Source organism: Ziziphus jujuba, chromosome 5 (assembly GCF_031755915.1).
Source record: "Ziziphus jujuba cultivar Dongzao chromosome 5, ASM3175591v1".
NCBI lineage: Eukaryota > Viridiplantae > Streptophyta > Magnoliopsida > Rosales > Rhamnaceae > Ziziphus > Ziziphus jujuba.
Genome location: NC_083383.1, coordinates 4,058,631 through 4,080,902, shown reverse-complemented (window position 1 = coordinate 4,080,902; position 22,272 = coordinate 4,058,631). Strand labels below are relative to the sequence as shown.

The 22,272-nt window shown below is 35.2% G+C and overlaps 2 protein-coding genes and 1 long non-coding RNA gene across 5 annotated transcripts; all 3 read left to right on the top strand.

The window, feature by feature from the left end:
• The first annotated feature begins 227 nt into the window (after window positions 1-227).
• On the top strand, window positions 228-4,236 carry LOC125421914 (uncharacterized). Of its 3 annotated transcripts, XR_009638993.1 has the most exons (9): window positions 228-1,005; window positions 1,105-1,214; window positions 1,519-1,581; window positions 1,669-1,813; window positions 1,868-2,070; window positions 2,586-2,711; window positions 2,875-2,941; window positions 3,116-3,245; window positions 3,357-4,236. It is a non-coding gene; the product is annotated as an uncharacterized LOC125421914 (long non-coding RNA). The 3 variants fall into 3 exon arrangements; XR_009638992.1 differs by having other exon boundaries at window positions 229-1,005; window positions 1,669-2,070; XR_009638994.1 differs by lacking the exon at window positions 2,875-2,941 and having other exon boundaries at window positions 1,669-2,070.
• A 7,594-nt stretch (window positions 4,237-11,830) lies between these two features.
• LOC107420604 (squalene monooxygenase SE1) lies at window positions 11,831-16,779 on the top strand. The gene is made up of 8 exons (XM_016029604.4): window positions 11,831-12,244; window positions 13,938-14,049; window positions 14,195-14,369; window positions 14,883-15,051; window positions 15,212-15,430; window positions 15,525-15,800; window positions 16,001-16,279; window positions 16,365-16,779. The coding sequence occupies exons 1-8, from the start codon at window positions 12,011-12,013 to the stop codon at window positions 16,467-16,469; spliced, it is 1,569 nt and encodes a 522-aa protein (XP_015885090.1). The 5' UTR covers window positions 11,831-12,010; the 3' UTR covers window positions 16,470-16,779.
• Window positions 16,780-17,736: 957 nt separating this feature from the next.
• LOC107420633 (amino acid transporter AVT6A) lies at window positions 17,737-21,699 on the top strand. Its single transcript, XM_016029635.4, has 5 exons — window positions 17,737-18,513; window positions 18,776-18,928; window positions 19,668-19,871; window positions 20,174-20,639; window positions 21,202-21,699. Exons 1-5 carry the CDS (start codon window positions 18,108-18,110, stop codon window positions 21,338-21,340), a joined length of 1,368 nt encoding a protein of 455 aa, XP_015885121.1. The 5' UTR covers window positions 17,737-18,107; the 3' UTR covers window positions 21,341-21,699.
• Window positions 21,700-22,272: the final 573 nt, after the last annotated feature.

The window sequence follows — 22,272 nt, the reverse complement described above, 5'->3', positions numbered from 1 at the left end:
GCTAAAGGCCTACTCGAACTGTTGATGCTGTTAACCATGGGCCACAATCCAACCAAGCCATGGCAAGGCCCGTGCCGAATTGCTTTATTAATAGGGTTTTTTCGATAACTAACCACTTCACAATTGCATTTTAGAAAAATAACAAATTTTTTTATTTTTTTAAAAACTAACCAATATTTTACCCATTTGGACTAAAATATCCTTATCTATATTTTTTCTTTTTTTTTTTTTTTCTTTTCTCTATCAAAAAGCCTTTTATTTTTTTTGGTTTCGGTTTTGTTTTTTTACTTTCCCTTTGAAAACGTTTGAAAACGCAGCTAGGGCATATGCACATCTTACCATCCCGGCCACCATTTTCACCGACATTTGTCTCCCATTCGCCGGCATCGTCCTCGTCCATTGTTGTGTCGGCAAGAGTCGTTCGATTGAGAGCTACCAGAGACAGAGGAGACACACAAAAGGCAACGCCTTCCATACCGTTTGCCGCCGTAACAAAAAATGAATAGGATGGATAGATGACAGTGACCAGTGGGGGAAAGTGGTGGGATTCTATGCTGGAATATTGTTTTGATTGACAGATGGAGGAGGTTTCGCTTCTCACTGATGCAGTTTCTCAGTCAAGATTCAAGAAAAATAGGAAAAAACAAAATAAAAATTTAAAAAAAAAAAACTGCAGAGGCAACTCCGCCAGGCGCTTCGTGATTTTCGTCGATCCAAATTCAGTTAGGGAGAGAGAGAGAGAGAATGGAGGCGTTACAGAGCCGAGTGGAATCGTGGATCAGGGAGCAGAGAGCGAAGATCTTGAAGGTGTCGTGGGGACCACTGCAGTGGAGGATGAAGTGGCCGTGGAACAGCGACGACAGAGAGCAGCGGAAGAAGCTTCAGCAGGAGTATGAACGCCGCAAGAAGCAACTCCACGATCTCTGCCTCGCCGTCAAGGCCGACTCTTTCTCCGACTTGCAGGACATCCTCTGCTGCATGGTCCTCTCCGAATGCGTTTACAAGGTACTTTTTTCTTCTTTTCATTTTTTTTTATTAAAAAAAAAAATCTATTAAACTTTGTAATAATGTTAATTAAATTCGTATCGTTTCAATAATTATTAGAAACCTGCTAGCGAATTGGTTCGAGCGGTTAACAAATTCAAGGCCGGTTTTGGAGGACAAATTGTTTCTTTAGAGCGTGTCCAACCTTCTTCAGATCATGTTCCTCACAGGTATGCGCTTCTCTGCTATTACATTTGCATTAGTCTCCGTTTGCTGCTTTTTTTTTTTTGTTTTTTTTTTTTCCTTTTTTGGGTGCTGATTACATTTCTTTGCCAAGTTTTATATCTTCTATGTTTTAATAGTATTTGTAGTTACGGAATGGTTCGAAATTTTATATTTGAAAGTAGGAGGTTTCATTGCTGTATTCAAATGCTAACCTACAGTATATTGTGAGAATTTTGACTTATTTGATCTTACTTTTTAACTTCTTTACAATGATTAAAAATTTTTGTTATAATTATTTTTCCGTTGAAGGTATTTGTTGGCAGAAGCAGGTGATACTTTGTTTGCTTCCTTTATTGGAACGAAACAGTACAAGTAAGTCTTAGATACAATAATTCACTGAATGAGATATACATGTCTTTATTTTTAAGGTAAATCCTGGAATATTGTTTTGATTGACAGATGGAGGAGGTTTCGCTTCTCACTGATGCAGTTTCTCAGATTGATGAGCCATTTTTACTGGCTATAGTGGTAATTGTGTGCTGAACTTCAACAAATTCTGGTTCCAGGGATATACATTGGTATTAGCCAGGGCCAACTGGTAGAGGTAGAGGAACCAGAGCTATGAATCAAGGTAAGAATGCCAAGCCAATTGGTAGAGGTAGAGGAAGAGGGACCAGAGCTATGAATCAAGGTAAGAATGCCAAGCCAATTGGTGCTGGAGTTGGTGGACAGGGACACACAGGATTGGACTTGCCAATCGGAAAGTTGGTTGCTGTTCGTGATGAATTGGTTGCTCAAAAAAGTGCAGAAAAGTTGGCTGCTGCTGAGGATGAGGGAAGCACAAGTCCACTTCCTGAAAGGGTACTATTTTGGCCTTTCTGCTCTTATCTGCATATTGCAAATTTTATTTCTGTTGCTTCTTGTTTTGTCCTGTTTTGTCCATTTATATATTGAGGTGACAGTCTGCCAATTTTCAGATGCTTTGCTTTCTAGACCACTCTATAAGAGGTCATGGTCCTGTAAGTTGATTTAGACTAAATTGTTGAACCTTTTAATCTCATGAAATGTGTTCTATTTACATTGTCTGTTTTATTTTACCACATTTGATTTGCTTTTCATTCCATTTGATTAGAAAATGTATGAACTGTATAGTTTCCTGAGATAATTTCTCAAATCTTAAAAAAATTCCCAGAGGAGGTTTGTGTAGTCTCATTTCCTGATGCGTACTGTTATAGTTAAACTGTATTGTTTCACATGTATTATTATGTCTATTGCAAGTTATTAACAACTTGGTTATTATATTTATCTCCACATAGTTTGTGGATTAAGTTTATATTTATATAATATAAATCATGTTCTATTATTTGCATTTGCAGATACAGATTGGCAACTCCCCAGTGTATAAGTTGGAGCGGAAGCTGGGAAAAGGAGGTTTTGGACAAGTATATGTTGGAAGAAGGCTGACTGGAGGCAGCGGTTGCTCTGGGCCTGATGCCTTTGAGGTCATTCTTTTTTATTTATTATTTTTTTATATTTTATTTATACTATTATTATCATTCTTTTGTGAGGCCGGGGGTTTGGGGGGTGTGGCGCAGAAAATGAGATAGTTTTTTTTTCCCCATCCCTTATGGTGTTGGATCTCATAATTTATTTGCTCATCTAAAGGCTATCTGAAGAGATGGTTGCTTGTATAGCAGTGGAGGCAATATCCATTTTATGTTTTCCTCCAGAAGTATGTTTTCCTTTAAGTCCTTATATTAAAAAATATGTTGTCTAATAATCTTTATATATCGTTCTTCTTTCTGTTAACATTAGTTTATTTCTTTAGCATATTATTATTTTGCCTCTTCAACTCAATATACTAGTATCGTTGAATAGCTTGATATGTTTTATGTTTTTCTGATAGGGGAACTGTTCGCTATGCAAGTGTCCATGCTCATTTAGGCAGGACAGGGAGCCGGAGAGATGACCTTGAGTCTCTTGCTTATACTTTAATATTTCTTCTTGGAGGAAAACTTCCCTGGCAAGGTTACATTGTAAGTTCATTTTAGATATCCATTGTGCATTGCCAATTGCAACTTTGTCTGCTAGACTGCAATTTTTTTTTTTTCTTGTTTATAATGCTTGGATAAATTTTCTTGCTGCAGAGAGAGAATAAAGGTTTTCTTGTTTGCAAGAAGAAGATGACAACTTCTATAAATGAATCTAGACATTGGCTTATCTTATCCTACAAGTTGAGACACCAAATTAATATATCTAATGAGGATTATTCTCTTATAATGTGCTTGACTTTTTACTGGCTAAAGAAGAAAACAGATATTGGTTGTGCTGAAATTCCCTCTCATTCATATCCTTATTTCATTTGACTGCAGAAAAGAAGATGGGGTAGCTGCTGGAGTCTCGGATCATGGAGAATGGGAGGATCAGTGCTACCGAAAGCATCGATCCATCACTCTTGGGTCAATAAAGGAATTCAATTTTGACAGCACAAAGTCAGAATTTTCAGATAAGCCTACCAATGGCTCAGAGTGGTGGGCTAATGAAAAAGTAGCTGGAAAGGAATCTAAGCCTGGCAACGGTTGGACTTTCTTTCCCATTTTGCAGCCAGGAGTCAGCTAACATAGAAAATATTTCATCATAGCTTCCCCTCTGTGAAAGGACTTTGAAATCAATTGGATTTGCAACTGTAAAGCAGCTAACCCATCTGTTGTAAATCTGGAGTTATACAATTTTGAAGATACGGCTACAGCTTGGCAAAACTTGGGATCAAATTGTTGTTGGATGAATGGATGGATTGCAGAGATGAAAGAACTGCTTATGAATGTGTTAGGAGCAGAAACAAGATGCAGAGAGGAGATAATTTTCTAGGAATTAGTGTGAGTACTGATAGAGCATTCTTTGTAATATTTCTTGATGTTATACAAAGGGATAGCATTCGCTTATAGGGGGTTTTGTTGTGGACTACTTTTTCTTGTAATGTGTAACAATAAAAAAATGAAGAAGCTCATATTTCCACATTTTTTAAAAGACCTCTAAATCATTTGGTGATCTATCTTGTTCTGTGATCTAGAATCTTGCTTTTCTTGGTCTCGTAGATTTGGTGATGCTTTATTCCATACCCGGAAAAAACCCTTCATCTGGGAAGCATTTTAGAGCTAATAGCGTTAAAATGGTGTTAAACTGCGTTCAAAAGCAAATTAAGTATTTATAATTTTGCTATTAGATCATTAAATTTGTTGAAGTATCTTTGATTTATAATGCTTTTCATTATTGGGGAGCTTCATAAAAGACTAAAAGGAAAATAGCACCATGGTAATGCTATTGAAATATTTCTCCAAATAAAGGCCATAAGTTAATAAAATAGTGAAGCTAAATTGAGATAAATCAAATTCATGACATGTAGGGTTGCTAGAATTGAGATGGTACTGCAAATATCTAACAAAACTGACACAGGGACCATGTTTTCCTCCTGGCGGAAATTTTTTTACTTCTGGAGGAAAAAATTTCCTCCAGGCGGAAAATGTTTTCCTCCTGGAGGAAATTTTTTCCGCCAGGCGAATTTCCTCCAGGAGGAAAACATTTTCCTCCTGGAGGAAATGTTTTCCTCCAGGCGGAAAACCTTTTCCTCCTGGAGGAAATGTTTTCCTCCAGGCGGAAAACCTTTTCCTTCAGGCGGAAAATTTTTTCCTCCAGGCAGAAAAATTGTCCTTCAGGCTTTTCTCGTGTCGAAAAAAACGTTTCCTCCATCTGTTATGTTTTGTTGTATTTGATTTGCAGATAAATGGATTCAGATTACCAACGAAGGTTTTGGGACTCGGAGATATCGAGGGCAAAGGTTAATTGTAGATCGAACTTCTGGAAAGCCGTGTCGGATATTAAGTTCAAACTGACTCCAGCCCAAATAAAGAAGTTTGAGGATAGCTGTTTTGGCCACTTTTTGAAGGCCAACGAGATACAATTTAGTGGCCACATCGTCAACAGCATGCTGTATAGGCAATGTGTTTGCGACGACAAGGACTCTATGGTATTCAATTTTGGAGGGCGTGGTGCTAGATTTACACAGAGGGACTTCACCATAATTACAGGTCTACGGTTTGGTTACGAACCCAATAGGCAGGTTAACATCTTTACTCGTATTAGTGACGCGTATTTTGGCGGAAAGCAAAAGGTCACTAATTCGGAGATAACCGAAGCTTTCCTGACTGCACAGTGTCAAGACAATGATGAAGCCGACGATGATAGATTGAAGTTGGCTTTATTATATTTCCTAGAGACGGTTCTTCTAGGCAAAGAAAGCATGGCCACCGCACCTCATTATCACTTGGAGATGGTGGACGATTTAGAGTACTTCAATAACTATCCATGGGGTATTTTATCGTATACTACCACCATTAGATCCTTTGGCTTTCATGGTAAGTTTGTTACACTATTATTTAAAGTTCGTTCCACTTGTATGTATGGTGTATATTTCGTTACTTATTGATTACTAATTAATTGTTTGACAGATTTGGGGTTTTGAGACAATTCCTTCATTGGGTCAAGCATTCGGAAAGAAGTTGCCGAACATGGCATTTGTATGAATATTAGTATTACTTGCTAATCACTTGATTATAATCCCTTTTGTCTTTTGCAGTATCCCGTTCATGGCTTAATGAATGTGACTGAAGTTGAGCATGCATATATCGGCATATTATGAAGTCTGGTTGGGCATCAAAGGTTGATATGGACATTTTGACTGCGGGTAAAGACTTTTTCCAGTTGCTTATAAACAGTGAGAAGTGGCTGAATCACGATGTAAGTATCAAGATTTTTATTTTATAATTTGATAAATTCCATAGATAGTTGTTCAACTGCATGGATGTAATTTAAAATTAACTCGTCTTTCAATGCAGCATATGGAAGTCCTGCCTTACCTATTTCGTGTACGTGCCAATCAATTTCCTGATATTTTTTATCCTAGTTTTGAGGTGCTAGATGGAGGATTTTGGGTAAGTAACGGCCATGTGTCCTATATGTGGCTATTGTGATTTTAGATAACTAATAAATTATTTTGTTGTAGGTATACATTGAGCAATGTCATGGAAAGTTCATCGACAATCCATCTAAGTTCCAATTCTCATACGCAATGCAAGAATATGTGTTGGGGATTCGAATGAAGGAGTCCAAGCCATGGAAATACGTAAATCATGTAATATATACATGTCCAAATTGTGTAATGTTAACTATTCATTTATTCATGTGCCTTCCTTTATTTATTGTGCTAACTGAAATTCTGTAATGTATTGACAGTTGTTGATTCCACTAAACAAGCGCAACATACATTGGGTGGTAGGGCACGTGGACTTAAAAGAGCGTCGCATGACTGTATATGATTCAGATAAGGCTGGTAACCGATACAATGGACAAATTTATTTCCAGAAATTATGCATAATGTTACCATATTTACTGCGGTCTGCATCCTTTTATGAGCAGCGGCCGGATCTTGTAGACTCCGTTGACGAGTTTACATGTGAATTGGCACAAAATACCCCTCAGCAAAGTAACGGGTAAAACCTCTTAATATTCCCAATCACCACTATCATTTTTACCATTTCGATATTCCCAATCACCACTATCATTTTGTACCAATGTTCCATTGTATAAAACCGCAATTACAATATCATCATCTTCCATTTGACTACAAAATTAAATGAATAACGTTAAACTAAATCAATAAATATATAAAATTTTGAATAATATTAAACAAACATATTAACTGTATTAAAAAAGTTGATTCTGTTTTTTTTTTGGGGCCAAATATAGCTTTTTCCTACTGGCGGAAAACTGGCGGAAAATTGGCGGAAATTTGCGAAAACTGACAAACTGGAGGAAATTGGCGGAAATTCATCTTTTTCGCCAAATTTCCTCCGTTTTTACTGTTTTCCGCGATTTTTCAGTTTTACACAAAATTTCTTCCATTTTCAAACCATATGCTATCTAAAGTATCTTTAAAATCACATAGAACATCTCATAAATCAATTTCTTGCATACCCATATCAAATAAAAAGCTTAAAAAACCCTAAACTAATAAAACTTACAAGAAAAAATAGAAAGAGAAAAAACAAAAAAAATACATATTTCCTTACTTTCATCTAATAAGAAAAAAGATAAAATTTTTACCTGATTTTAGTTTGAGATATGAGAAAATACAAAAAAATGAGAGTGAGAGGCGATGAGATGCAAAGAGTTTAGAGAAACCCCACGAACAGTTTTGTATAAACCCCACCCCCACGAACGAACGGCTGTGTAGAAGAAAGGAAAGTTTTTGTGTAATTTTCAATTTTATCAAGGGTATTTTTGTCCCAAGGTGGCTAGTTTTAAAAAAAAAAAAAAAATTTTGCTATTTTTCTAAAATGAAGTTGTAAGGTGGCTATTTATGGGAAAAATCCTTATTAATATTAATAATATGAAATTGATGAGAAATATATATATATATATATATATATATTTTTTTTCTAAGAAATTGTCAAATTGATAAGAAACCGGTTTCCTGCCAGTGTGATTAGTTTGGATGTCAGAAAAAAGAAAAAGAAAAAAGAAAAAAAAAATAAGAGTTGAAAAAAAAAAAAAAAGTTTCTCTATTGTGTTTGGTTATTTAAAAATTAGAGGGGAAAAAATAGAACATAGAAGTGTTGAAGCGAAGAGAAAATAAGCAAAAGAGGAGGAGAGTGAACTGGAAGCAGGGGCACATGTATTCTTTTCCTCTGGAAACTCACTTTCCTCACCAAGTAGCAGAGTTAGAAAAATAAGGAAATAAATACTTGACGGTTGACAGGGACCCAATCTTCTTTACACCTGTATTTTTGCATTAATATGTTAAGATTAGATAACATCGGCATCTAAAGGTGAATGAAGCCACATAGGACAGTTTCCTAACTAGACACAATAAATGTCATACTAAAGGTGCCAATTCATGAGCGATCTTCTTAGCTAAAGATGCCAATTAATGTGCCATTTTATTAGTTGTACCAGGATAAAATGCAAGAAAATGATGGGCAAGTTTCGAGTTTAGCTTGTAGACTGAGCCAATATAAAGAATAATGGGGATGGTTAACTAGCTATTCGTTTACAGAAGAAACAGAATAGGTGCACATCTACCACAAAATTCAGAAAAAGGACAATCCAGATGTGGTCAACTCACAGGCCATACAAATCGTTATCCCTAAATCCTTTTTTTTTTTAATTATTATTATTATTTTTTTTTTTGCTCTATATCGTTATCCTTAATCCTTATAAGCTGGGCCAACAGCATTTATTATATCTTCGCTGTATTTTTGTCTCATTTCTCAAATCACATTTGGGTATATTTATTTACAGCAATTATTTATATTTTTATTTTTCTGTTTGTGTGGAAAAAATAAATCCAAATGACCAAAATCCGAAAAGGCTGCAACATTTAAAGCACTGATAAAGTATCTGTTACGACTTGCAATTCATGTTGCATGCTCAACGGCATTAATCAAGAATCTTACGAATATATTATTATACTGAGGGGAAAAGAAAATAACACTTTATTGCGTGGCAACTGTCTGCAGTTGATTGATGGCCTCAACTGAAAAATCAATATCTTCTCCATTAACCTTCACCTGACATTTTGTCCCTCACTGCAACAGTTTGTAGCAACTATCTGCCTGGTACAGGTTTCTACGCAAAAAAAGCATATATAACAAAGGCCATTTACATTACCCAAAAAAAGAAAAAAAAAAAAAAAAAAAAACAAAAGTCCAATTATTGTTGGACCATTACCAAAAATAAAAAATACAGCGGCATTGTTTTCCACTTGTCGAAAAACACTATAAAATGGCTAGCTGGTACGAAGAGGAATATTTAAGGAAAAAATAAAAATTAAAAATACTGCTTTATTCTCAACCTATCATTTTATGTGACTACGTTGTGATCTCTACGTCTTGCATAGCCCAGCTGGGTATCATATTACCATCAAGGTGGGGATGAACATTTCAACCGTTTACTAAGCAATTGGGCCTTTTTTTCTTTTCTCTGTTTTGCGGTTTTGAACGAATATATATTCCCGGCGTGAAAACGACAGCAAAAAAACTGTAGCACGTACGAGTGGTAGGTAGGTCTTGTTCTCGGTCAGCCGTTGTTCCGTCCGCCGTCAAACTTCTATATTGGTGGGTGCATATTAATAGCCACTGCTTGAGTGTACTCCTTATTTCATATTTTTTTTAAACAATTAAATATACTACTTTGACTTAAACTCATGCAAGTAGCAAATTGATCATATACCACTAACTGTTTTCTCTCGTGGATATGGTCATTTTTCTTTTTTCTTTTTTTTTTTTAAATGCTAATCAAGCAAATTTTTTTTTCATATAAATTTATTCAGATTTGACTATGTTGTTTGAAATTTTCAACCAAATACACCTCTTTGGTTTGGTCATGATCGTTATTTTATTCTTTTCTTCATCAATAAGCATCTAATTGTTGTCAATTTTCTAAATAAAAAATCTGGTTGACTTCAGGACAAAATAATATTCAAACGGTTCATTACCAAGAAAAATAATATTCAAACAGTTTATTCAAGCACCATAAACTCCCATGGTTCATACGCACAACAAGTTTAATTGGAATAAATAAAATTAAATAAAAAGATTGAATTATTAACTTTGAAAAACAGTTATTGATATTTCAATTTATGATCCTGTAAAATAAAAAACAATATAAATATGATAGTAGTATCTAATAAACATACTGTTTTCTAATCCTTTTTTTCACAGGTTTCTCTAATATATGATAAAATTGTTTCCAAAACCTTAATAGAAAATACTGTATCCTATTCTCACTAACTTACACCATCAATAAAACTTCATCCTTTTAAAAACTAAAATTATGTGAGCTTAACAATTATTTTTAACACACACAAAATAATAATTATAATAAATTAGATAAACCAATTGAGTTTTTTTTAAAAATATATTCCTCCGATTCAATAAGCCAATGAAAATATTAAAAAGAATATATACCCAAGGGTTCTATTCTATTATTGACACAAATAAATATTATAAATAAGTCACTAATTATAACTAGTCCATGTTAAATATCTAACAATTTCATTATGCATTGGATGTAATATATTACAAAAGATTACTGTCATTAATTAACATGAATATTTTATGAAGGATGAGTGGGATAAGAGATATATCAAACTGGTTATGTAAATAATTTATATATAAATTTTTAAATCCATAAAATTAATGAACATTAGAACAATATATTGATGATAAATAATCAATATAATATATATATTTTTTTTTAAAAAATAAAAAGTTATAATTTTCAATCAATCAATTTTTTTTTTATTTTTTATTTTATTTTATTTTTTACCTATCTTGTATCCGAATTATTTGGCCTAATCCAATCATAGTGCTTGTAACTTGTTCCAACCATAATTTAATAAAAAATAACGAGTTTAGAAAATACTGTCTAAATGACACCACAAAACATTAAATATAATAAAAAATAAAGTGACTAGTGAGATTTGATTTGATTATCACTCGTATTCTTTAAAAATATATAATATATGAGGAATCACGTTATGAAGTTAGCATATTTAAGATAGTGAATCCTTTATTTTTCATGATCAATTCTCGAAAAATTCAATACCAGACACATGGGAGTTTAATTATATATGATAAATTTATAATTTTTTTTTTGTTGATTTACAACAACATGGTCCAAGTACATGTACATGTTAAATAATAGTATTTAATTTCGTAAATGTATCCTCTTTAAGAAAGATAGCTACAAATGTTTGCATATATTTACATATATATCATATCTAGCTTCAATTTTAAAGACCCATGCGGATCACATTAATATATATATATATATATATATTTTTTTTTTGTCAAGTAATTTTATAGTTTGTTGAGTAGTGATACTTTATAGTTATTGTTCATTTTATTTTCTTAAAAAACAGCATCAATATCATATATATAGTCCATCAATTGTTTTAACTTTGATTGTAGAAGTTGGAATAATTGATGTTGTTCAAAATTGGAATAATTGATGGAATAACAGTAACTATTTTCATAAGTCATTTTGTTACAAGTGAAATTCCTAAATAAAAAATTACAATTGATATTCATAAACTTCTGTGGACATCTATTGTATCCTTATAAATTTTGTTGTGTGCATTGAAAGCTTTGAATGGTTTTGAAGGAGTTTTAATGGTTTATTTTATTTAAAACAACAATATTTTTTTTATTAAAATATTTAGTTTTCCTCGTTGTAGGAGGAGATGATGCAGTATTTAGATCCTGTTTGGTAGAGTTTATGGTACCGACTAAAGCAACGAACCAAAAAAAAGAAAACATGATCGACAAGTGGAAAACCGGAGGCCACGTCAATGCATATTAATTGATGAACCATTGGCTAATTAGGGGTTAACGGAATAAAAGGGATTTATAGCAGTCAATAAATTAAGCAGTTTGGCGTGCGCAGGTTAAGGCCGTACACTGAGCTGGCGTAAGTTAGTGTACAACTGTTGGAACTGAGCTGTAAAATTGTCATTGTGACTTGGTAGGCCTATAAAATGAGCACTGGTTCCTGAAAATTCTCGTAGTCTGTTAAATAAAGAAAACATTCGTAAAAGGGCAGTACCAGCGAAGTGAGAGAAAGAGACAGAAAAGCAGAGAGAGAGAGAGAGAGAAGGCGAGCGGGCGAGGAGCTCGTGGTTGTTGTCGTCGTCGTAGTATCGGCGTTTCGTTGTCTCTGAGGCTGCTTGGATTCGTATTCGGAAATGTTGGATCAGTGCCCGTTGGGCTGGATCTTGGCCTCGGTTTTGGGCCTCTTCGTGCTCTGCAATCTGATCGTCAAGAACAGGAACAGCAAAGCTTCCCTGGAGAAGAGAAGCGAGTGCGTGAAGAGCATCGCCACCACAAATGGAGAATGCAGATCCAAAAGTGACGACGTCGACGTAATCATCGTAGGTGCCGGCGTCGCCGGCTCCGCTCTTGCTCATACTCTAGGCAAGGTAATTTTTATTTCCTGGATTTTCGTTTTTTATTATTATTTTTTCTTGCTTTCTTTTTTCCTGCATTTTCTCTGCCGCTAAGAAGTGGGGCATGATTTTCGGTAATCTTCGTAAAAATTTGAAATATTGCTAGACATTCACAAAGGACACACGGGCTACAGTTCATCTATCATTAAGTAAAAAAGCAAAAAGGCAGAAATAAAAAAACGCTTTATGAAATGGTGAAGATTATTATTATTATTATTATTTTTTTCCTTTTTCTCTCGAATGCTCTCAAAAAAATTATTTATATACGAAAAAAATAGAGAACTGTTATGAGTATATTATGATGTAATAGCTGTAGCTTAGTAATTTTTTAGGATAGACATTTAACTTGTTGGTTGACGAAATACAGGTACATCATGTTTCTGCGAGATCTTTGAAAAATTTTATTAGGCTGAATTTTGTGTTGTTCTATCTTAATTTCATGTCCATAATTGCCAGTGAAAATTTTCATACATTTTGCTTGTTTCGTTTATCTTTCATATGTGAAATCCGTGGTTGATTTATAATAGTTGATAAGTGATGTTCGAAAATATGGTAATTATAACAGTTTTTGGGGTCTCCGAAAAGCTTTTTGAGTCTTGACTTTGGCATCGTGTAGATATTATGGACTTATATACATTGTTGGAGCAATTTTTTTAGTGGGTGGGGTCTATGATGCGTAATAAGGAGTTCGAAAGGCATGAGATGCGACCTAAGCACAGATTTAGGTACTAGTATGTTATGTCTAAAGCATAATTGACGGCCTTGGATACTTCTGATAAGATCGATATGATCGATATGCTATTTTATTCTAAAACGTACGACAATAACCCCTAATAATTTACCTTAAATTCAATAATTCATAGAAAATAATTTTGGTCAATTTTTAAGGACATTTGCAGACAAATAGAGGATTTTAATTGCCCATAAATATTTGATTATTTGTCTGTGTTGAAGAAAATAAATCAACTATCCTTTTAAAAATAAAAAATAAAAATAGAAATTATTTTTGAGTATTGTGGTATATATGCAATTTTTAAATTTCATAGTTTGTACTTATTCTCAGGAAAGTTTTTATTTATTTATTTTTATTTTTATTTTGAATTATTGGTAACATCTGAACTAGTCCAAGTGCTGGGATTGAGGCTTTATTTAGGACAAAATGAGCATATAGCCAATTAGCCATTCTATTGAAGTATCCAGAATTCAGAATATAATCTTATCTTCTATATATATATATATACACACACACGAGTCTAAAGTTGACTTAACATCCAATTTGGCTGCCACAATTTTGACCAAGTCTTCAACAACCAGGGATTACGTGAAATATTGACTTGAACAAATCACTACCTAAATGCTTAGAGTGCAAGTTATGTGTTGAAATTAAGCATTTTCTATCATGTAGCGTAAATATTTAAATTATTTTGACTGCAGAAAGCTCTTGCACCCTTAACTCACAAATATTAGGATCCAATTTTCTCTATGTACGTCTTAGTAGGTTAAAATTTGTCCATTAGTTTAATTGATGGATGTGTTAAAAATCAAATAGGATAATTTACGGTCTACTGCTTCATGTTAAACAAATAGTCAAATGTTTGTTAACCTCTTTTACCTAGTCTCAGTATAATTCAAGTTAATTGAAAATATTATGTGCTATTGAGTGCAGGATGGACGTCGATTGCATGTGATCGAAAGAGACTTAACAGAGCCGGACCGAATTGTTGGTGAATTATTACAACCAGGGGGCTACCTCAAATTAATTGAGTTAGGACTTCAAGGTAGGTTGTACCTTGGTGGAGATTTCTGGTAGAAATTTGTTTTTGGTGACAAGTTACCTGGAATTACCACTGAAATATTATTTTCTTTTCTTCAATCATGGCAGAAATTAGTTATTAAATGGATTATCATTACATCTGACTGCAGATTGTGTGGAGGAAATTGATGCTCAGAGGGTGTTTGGTTATGCTCTTTTCAAGGATGGGAAAGACACTCGACTCTCTTATCCCTTGGAGAAATTTCATTCAGATGTGTCTGGAAGGAGCTTTCATAATGGACGCTTCATACAGAGGATGAGGGAGAAGTCAGCATCTCTGCCAAAGTAATTTTTACTCCCTTTGTATTGCCATATCTTATCTCCCTTTCTAGATGTCCATTGGTATTGGTTTATCTTCTATCATATGCCTTATGGTTGCTTACTGGCTGAAAAGTTTCCCATGCTTAATATATTTGGCTTCAACATGGAATGTTAACTTTAGGATGTAGTACATTGTTTAAGGTGCTTCACTTGATTTATCTTTAAACCACTGAAGTTGTCATTGAGATGTCATGTCAAACGGAGAACTAGTTTAAATAGATGCTTATAGATATTAATTATATATATATATATCAAGCATATACTGCCAGTATGCATGACTTTTTGTTTTATTTGTTTTGAGTTAATGCCCATATATCATTGATGCCTTAAAATTGCAAATGGTAGATTTAGGCTAACACTATGTTTAGAGATCATTTATGTTAAATTTGTTAATATCTTATTTTGAAGTATATGGCTTTCATTCATCTAAACTTATGCCTTTTATTTAAAAAAAATATTAAAAAAAAAAATTTCCAGTGTACGATTGGAGCAAGGAACAGTTACTTCACTGCTTGAAGAAAAAGGGACAATCAAAGGTGTGCAATACAAGACAAAAACTGGCCAAGAACTGACAGCATTTGCACCGCTAACTATTGTTTGTGATGGCTGTTTCTCAAACTTGCGTCGTTCCCTTTGCAATCCTAAGGTGGATGTCATTCTCAATCTTGTCAGATAATAACATTTCAACAGAGGAGTTCCTTTTTTTTTTTTTCTTTAACTTATTTTTCTGGGAGAGTAAAGCAGTTTTACTCCTAAGAACCATGTATTTTAGAATTTTACCCACATGTATTTTATTTATTCTGCAGGTAGATGTGCCATCTTGTTTTGTTGGTTTAGTTCTGGAAAATTGTGAACTTCCATATGCAAACCATGGACATGTTATATTAGCAGATCCTTCCCCCATTTTGTTTTATCCTATCAGTAGTACAGAAGTTCGCTGTTTGGTTGATGTACCTGGACAGAAGGTTCCGTCTATTTCAAATGGTGAAATGGCAAAATATTTGAAGTCGGTGGTGGCTCCTCAGGTAAATATTTGGTCCTCATCTCCTTTTGCTATTGCATTTCTATGCCATAATTTTTTTTGTTTAATTGGACTGACCAAGTGTCATTCTCTTGCAGATCCCCCCTCAAATATATGATGCCTTCATAGCTGCAGTTGACAAGGGTAACATAAGGACAATGCCAAACAGAAGTATGCCTGCTTCTCCATTTCCTACTCCTGGAGCGCTATTAATGGGTGATGCATTCAACATGCGCCATCCTCTAACTGGGGGAGGAATGACAGTGGCACTTTCTGATATTGTTGTGCTGCGTGACCTTCTCAAGCCTTTAGGTGACCTGAATGATGCAGCTACACTTTGCAAATATCTTGAATCCTTCTACACTTTGCGTAAGGTAATAATATTCATTAATATGCTGGTATTTGACAATAGTTTTGTGCCTTAAGCAGTGAGAATTGTGCTCTTGCCCGTTCAAGTTCAACACGTGTACTGTCGTTTACACATTTGTAAAAGCCCTGCATCTTTGGACTTTATCTTAAGATCTAAGTTGAAATTCTTTGATCAACTCAGTATCATTAATGCTTCTATTTGCAGCCTGTGGCATCGACCATCAACACATTGGCTGGAGCTCTTTACAAGGTCTTTTGTGCTTCACCTGACCAAGCAAGGAAGGAAATGCGCCAGGCTTGCTTCGATTATTTAAGTCTTGGAGGCATATTCTCAACGGGACCTGTCTCTCTGCTTTCAGGATTGAACCCTCGGCCATTGAGCTTGGTTCTCCATTTCTTTGCTGTTGCAATATATGGTGTTGGTCGGCTGTTGCTGCCATTCCCATCGCCTAAACGCATCTGGATTGGAGCCAGATTGATTTCGGTGAGTAAAACACCCCTCCTTATAAAGGTTAGAGTAGGGAGCTTTATCTACCTGAATTCTAAAGGTCCAGATGTCTCTCCTGTAGGGTGCATCAGGAATAATCTTTCCCATTATCAAGGCAGAAGGAGTTAGACAGATGTTCTTCCCTGCAACTGTTCCAGCGTATTACAGGGCAGCACCTGTTGAGTGAGTTGTATTATAGATGACAAAATGTGAAAAACCAAAAATCAAGGTCTGCTGGCAGGACATGATTGGGTTTGTACCATCAGCCATCCCTCGTTCAAAGTCCAAGGGAAAGCTGAATGCGTCAATAGAAAAATGTGCATTAATAGATATTTTGGTTTCTAGGAATTTTTCTTCTGTAGTGTGTTCATAACTTTATTTTTTATTCATATTTTTTTAATCCTAAGTTTGGTACTCTCTCTGAGTTATTTCATTGGTTATCTGTTGTAATTTCTCTATTATTTGACATTTATTTAGCATCTATTTGTGGCCCACGATATGCAGAGTGGTTTAAAGCTTAATCTAAAAATTATTAAAATGATTAAGAATTACCCAACAATAGGAGCTATCCGGTTTCTTAATTGCAAGAGTAATTTGAACTGAATTGGAAAAGTGAAAGTACCGCCCATCTAATAAACATGGTTTTATCTTTCAAAAAAATAAATAAACACTGTTTTATCATTGAATTATAGAATAAAAGATAGATTAACAGGAAAAATCCGTTGCCAAACAATCACCAAATTGCAGCCTCTTGGCACATTCTTCCATTAATTGAAGAGTACTCCAAACGATCTAGTCCTGCAAAGTCTGTATCTCTGGAAAGGATTAACCCATTAAGGAATTGGAAAGTCCAATAGGAGTAGAGTTTTTCCAAGTAGCATGAAAAAGATCATCCAAATATGAAAAAGTTTGAGAAGTGACCATTAGGAAATGTAGGAAAAATAGAATAAAATGAAAATAAGAATTAAAAATAAATAAAAATAAAAAAGAGGAAAAAATTGAGCAAGTTCTATTACAACTTATAAAGGAGAATTTCTTTTTGTTGAATTGAGGATAAGGAGCCAAGGAGGCTTCCGTCCCAAGTTTGAAGCTAGATTGGGCAAAATGTAGAAGATTCCATGGGTGTGCTTTCTAAAATTGGCACTTCATAAACTGATATGTCGTAAAGGGGACCCACAGACATTCAGTACCGTTGTGCTGATTGACATTTGAAATTTTGAAAACAACGGTAACATTTATATTAGCTTTCAAAATGCTTTCGAACCAAAATTTGAAAGCTCAACTATAAACTTTGGTAATGCTTTCCAACCAGCTGGATCTGTGCCGTTTAAAGAAAACAATGCAATGAGCTTAAAAAAAAAAAAAAAAAGCCTTTGATAATGTTTTATTAAATTTGTGTTGGGTCATTGAGAAAACAAGGTGGTTGGGTAGATGTCCCATTCCAATTGGGTTTCCTTGTACATTCAGCCACATATCTGTGACGTTAGGAGATTGCTCTTTTTGTCTTATAAACCGGCAGTGCCTGTGCGAGGGAATGCGACGGACATTTCGTAGTCGACCTTTTGTAATTGTCCGTGCAGACGGACAAGAACTTCGGGATATTTTTGAGTTTTGCTGGTTGGTATACGTGGAAGAATCTTATTCGCTAATACCACCAAAAAGTCGTTTCCACGTTGGTTCCCGCGGGAATAGCTATGTGACCACCCTATCGCGTTAACTCCCGTCTACAAGTCCCTCTTCGAAATCCAATCCCCTTTTCCTTCTTCTCCTGGCTCCTTCTTTCCTTTCCAGACGGTCCTTAATCGCCCGAATACCAGGCCAGAAAATGACAATTTTGCCTTCCACGGACCGCAAGTGTCGCCGCAGCCCTAGACTCCTATTCCTCCCCGAAAAGCACGATGATTACGAGCCTTTGGACGGCGGCTTCGACGGCGCGTCCTTCTCAGGCGCTGTCTTCAACCTGTCTACCACCGTCGTCGGTGCCGGAATCATGGCTCTGCCTGCCGCCGTTAAACAGTTGGGGATGATTCCGGGCCTCGTTTTGATCGTTCTGGGCGCGATGCTGACGGAGTCCTCCATCGATATGATCCTCAAGTTCACGCGAGCTTCCAAGACCATGACGTATTCGGGTGTGGTTGGCGACTCATTCGGTGTTGCCGGCCGGAATCTCCTTCAGGCTTGCATTGTTGTTAACAATTTAGGCATGCTTGTCGTCTACATGATCATTATTGGTACGAAGAATCATTCCACTTTTTATTTTATCGAAATTTCTAAATTACTTTGATTTTGTTTCCAACATTTTTTTTTGAATAGTATGTGATTCCAATTTTGTGGTTTTTAGGGCTCAATAGTTTATTGGTTTTGAATTAGTCTGGTCGAGCATTGCTAATTAACATGTCAAAGGGACCGTCTTGGGAACAAATTTGCAGCGTTTGATTAAATTTGAACGAGATGTTAAACATTTTGGCGAAATTATGCAATTTGGTGGTGCAGGGGATGTGTTATCGGGGACATGGTCGGAAGGAGTTCACCATTCGGGTCTGATGGAAGAATGGTTTGGTCAACGCTGGTGGACTACACGCTCCTCCGTTCTACTATTCACCACGCTTTTTGTTTTTGCACCTCTCATTTCATTCAAGCGCGTGGGTATAACCATCTCATTCTCTACCAAGTCTCAATTTCTTTTTATCATGTTCATGCCTAACTTTTCTGTGCTATTATTCTCTGCTTCACCACGATATTTAATGCATAATAACACCCCATGGAACGAGCAAATTTTTCAATATTTGTGTACTCTCTGTTAGATCACAAACATGTGTGGGGTGTCGTATTGTATTGATTCCTTCTCTACGTGAACGAGAGTACAAATAAAATATTTTTGCAGTAGCAACACTAGACAAACAGCGCTAGCATTTCTTAATGCAATTTAGAGATTGGCTTGAGTATATATACATATATATTTGCAAATCTTATAAAAAGCTTTTTAGAAGCTATTTGACAGTCCTTGTTACCGCCATCTGAAGTATTTTTTTACTATTAACTCGCAAACACGTGTGGGGTATTGTATTGATTCCTTCTCTACGTGAATGAGAGTACAAATGCGATATTTTTGCTGTAGTGGAAGTAGACAAGCGGTGCTAGAGATTGGTTTAGATATATATATATATATGTAAGTCTTACAAAAAGCTTTTTAGAAGCTATTTGACAGTCCTTGTCACTACCTTCTGAAGTATTATTTGTTAGCAATCTCTGATTGGAAAATCTGTCTTTTTCTTCATTAAGAACTGTATTTGCATGCAAATTGAATACTAGCCTTTATTGTTATCTGTTACCACATGGTTGAGTTGAGATTGATTTTTATACTTTATCATCTTGGTGATTTTAGATTCGTTGAGATACACATCAGCAGTGTCAGTGGGTTTTGCCATTGTATTTGTGGTGATCACAGCAGGAGTGGCAATAGTTAAATTGATGAATGGAAGCATTGGGATGCCGCGCTTGATGCCTAAAATTGTTGATCAGGTCTCATTTTGGAAGCTTTTCACAACCATCCCAGTTCTAGTGACTGCTTACATCTGCCACCATAATAGTAAGTTACAAAATGCAGACTGCGTTTTACATTGATTCATAGGGCCTTTGAGAATGGTTAGGGAATATTGTTCAGACCGCATATTCATATTTAAGCATTTATATGCATAAAATTTTAAAGACTCAAATTCATTACAAAGTAGCTTGCTACATCTCTAATATATACTAATAGCCATGATGCATGAGAACAAATACCTTTGTGTTGCTATGAAATTCATGTTTCCAGCGCTTTAGTTTTACAATCAGTATATTATTTTTATGACATTTAGGTTTCGTTGTTAATTTTTCTAATGTACTTTGCAGTTAACCCTATAGAGAATGAACTAAAAGATCCTGGCATGATGAAGTCAATAGTCAGAACTTCTCTTACACTATGTTCATCTGTTTACATTGCTACCAGCTTCTTTGGATTTCTACTATTTGGGGATCATACATTGGAGGATATACTGGCAAATTTTGATGGCGATCTTGGAATTCCATGTAGCTCATTGCTCAATGACATTGTTAGGGTTAGCTATGGCATCCACCTGATGCTTGTTTTCCCACTTGTGTTTTTCTCTCTTCGCCTAAATTTAGATGGACTTCTCTTTCCCATCACCATTCCAATTGCATTTGACAACCGAAGATTCTTCTCAGTAACTACAGCTCTCATGGGTTTTATTTTTGTGGGGGCCAATTTTGTGCCTAACATCTGGGATGCATTCCAGTTCACTGGTGCTACTGCTGCTATCTCTGTAGGTTTCATCTTTCCAGCTGCAATTGCACTCAGGTAAATATCGCTGACTAATGTTATCTTGTGCTATCATTCTTGTTCTTTTCTTTTTCGTTATGATAGACCACCTGATCTCCTGTCACATATATCCAAAGTTGTGTCTAGTATAATTAGGAGGCATTCTATACGCTTAATATTGTAGTTAATTGATATGTGGCGCTCGTTTCCTAGATGCAATTAGAATCTGGTCAAGGCTGTAATGTTTGGCCTTTGAGACAATTTAATGCCTTACCCTGTTGTGAAAGGAAAGAAAAAAAAAAAAAAAAAATTCATGGAGCTAATATCAAGTGGTTAAGATGAGGCTTTTCTATGTCAGTTTCTTTCCTTCCAAACTTTCTGTCTGAATTTTTAGAGTTGGTAAAGCCTATGCATTTTGTTCAAATGTATCCCACTGAGCACGAAATTTTTTATGAAAAGACAATGCAATGGTTGCATTATACTATTTTCTGTTTATATTGACCTCAGGAGGCCTACTTCTTTCTTTGACTTGACATCATACTTTCCTCTTTTCCTTAATGTGTAAAATTCTCAAACGGGGAACAACTCTGCTATTTCGCAGGGACACTCATGGAATAGCGACAAAGAGAGACAGACTAGTATCATGGGTGATGATCCTTTTGGCTGTCTCATCGAGCACAGCAGCCATCTCTAGTGACATTTACAGCATTTTCAGTAGTAACAAACAACTTGGAAGCTAATACTGTGAGGAGAAAAAACCGGCTATTCTCTCTTCCAGATGGTTCACAACACAGCCTACATGAATTTTTTGTAAGAATGCTGAGCTGCTAGCATGAGTGCCACACCAGTTCCTTATCGATAGTTGGCAGTCCTTACTTTTGTAAATCAATACACACCAGTTCCTTGTCCAGTGGGTGAACAGTTAAGTTAATAGAACATAGTTTCTATCGCACATAAACCAAATGGGGTATAAAGTAGCAGAAAAAATGTTTGGAAATTGATATATCATTCATTTTTTGTTACAGGTATATGTAGTAGTTTAAAGAACCATGTATCAAAATTTTTCCTACTATATATATATATATATATATTTCAAACATTAGAATCATGTATATCAGGCCTTTTTTGGATGCCCAAGTACTTGAGTTCGTGGACTAATGGCCCGGCCAAACCATCTTTTTTTTTTTTTTTTTTGTGGTTCCTTTTCTTTTTATCTAGCCATGTACATGTGAAAATTGGTAAATCTACTAGTCCTTCCTTTTTGACCAGGAAAAAAAAAAATTTCTTTCTTATGACCCAATCTTTTTTTTTTTTTTTTAATAGAGGCAGAGCATTTATTTGTCCATTGGTAATACATAGAGACAGTAACACTAGCTTTTGAGCTCAACAAGCTCATCGATGGATTAATCATATTTAGATTTTGGTATGTAATAAGTGAAAATAGTGCCTGCATGAAGCTGTACCATCCGATTAGATTTTTTATTTATGTGGACGTCATCACGTTGTATTGATGATGGGGTTTGTCCAGGCTATAAATCTTTTCTCCAAATTGTTACAAAGCAAATTTGTTTTGTTTGGTTAGTTTTGTTATTTTGGACTAAATGTATGTATGTCGTGTGACGTCTCTCCATCTGTCCATTACTTAACATCGGACCGATAACTTCACTAAATC

Bases quoted from the DNA above. Each gene is read 5' to 3' on its own strand.
- LOC107420604 (XM_016029604.4), top strand. From the start codon at position 12,011: ATGTTGGATCAGTGCCCGTTGGGCTGGATCTTGGCCTCGGTTTTGGGC. The intron at 12,245-13,937 runs GTAATTTTTATT...TATTGAGTGCAG, and splicing joins TTGCTCATACTCTAGGCAAG to GATGGACGTCGATTGCATGT. The intron at 15,431-15,524 runs GTAAATATTTGG...ATTCTCTTGCAG, and splicing joins AGTCGGTGGTGGCTCCTCAG to ATCCCCCCTCAAATATATGA.
- LOC107420633 (XM_016029635.4), top strand. From the start codon at position 18,108: ATGACAATTTTGCCTTCCACGGACCGCAAGTGTCGCCGCAGCCCTAGA. The intron at 18,929-19,667 runs GTATAACCATCT...TGGTGATTTTAG, and splicing joins CATTTCATTCAAGCGCGTGG to ATTCGTTGAGATACACATCA. The intron at 19,872-20,173 runs GTAAGTTACAAA...TGTACTTTGCAG, and splicing joins TTACATCTGCCACCATAATA to TTAACCCTATAGAGAATGAA.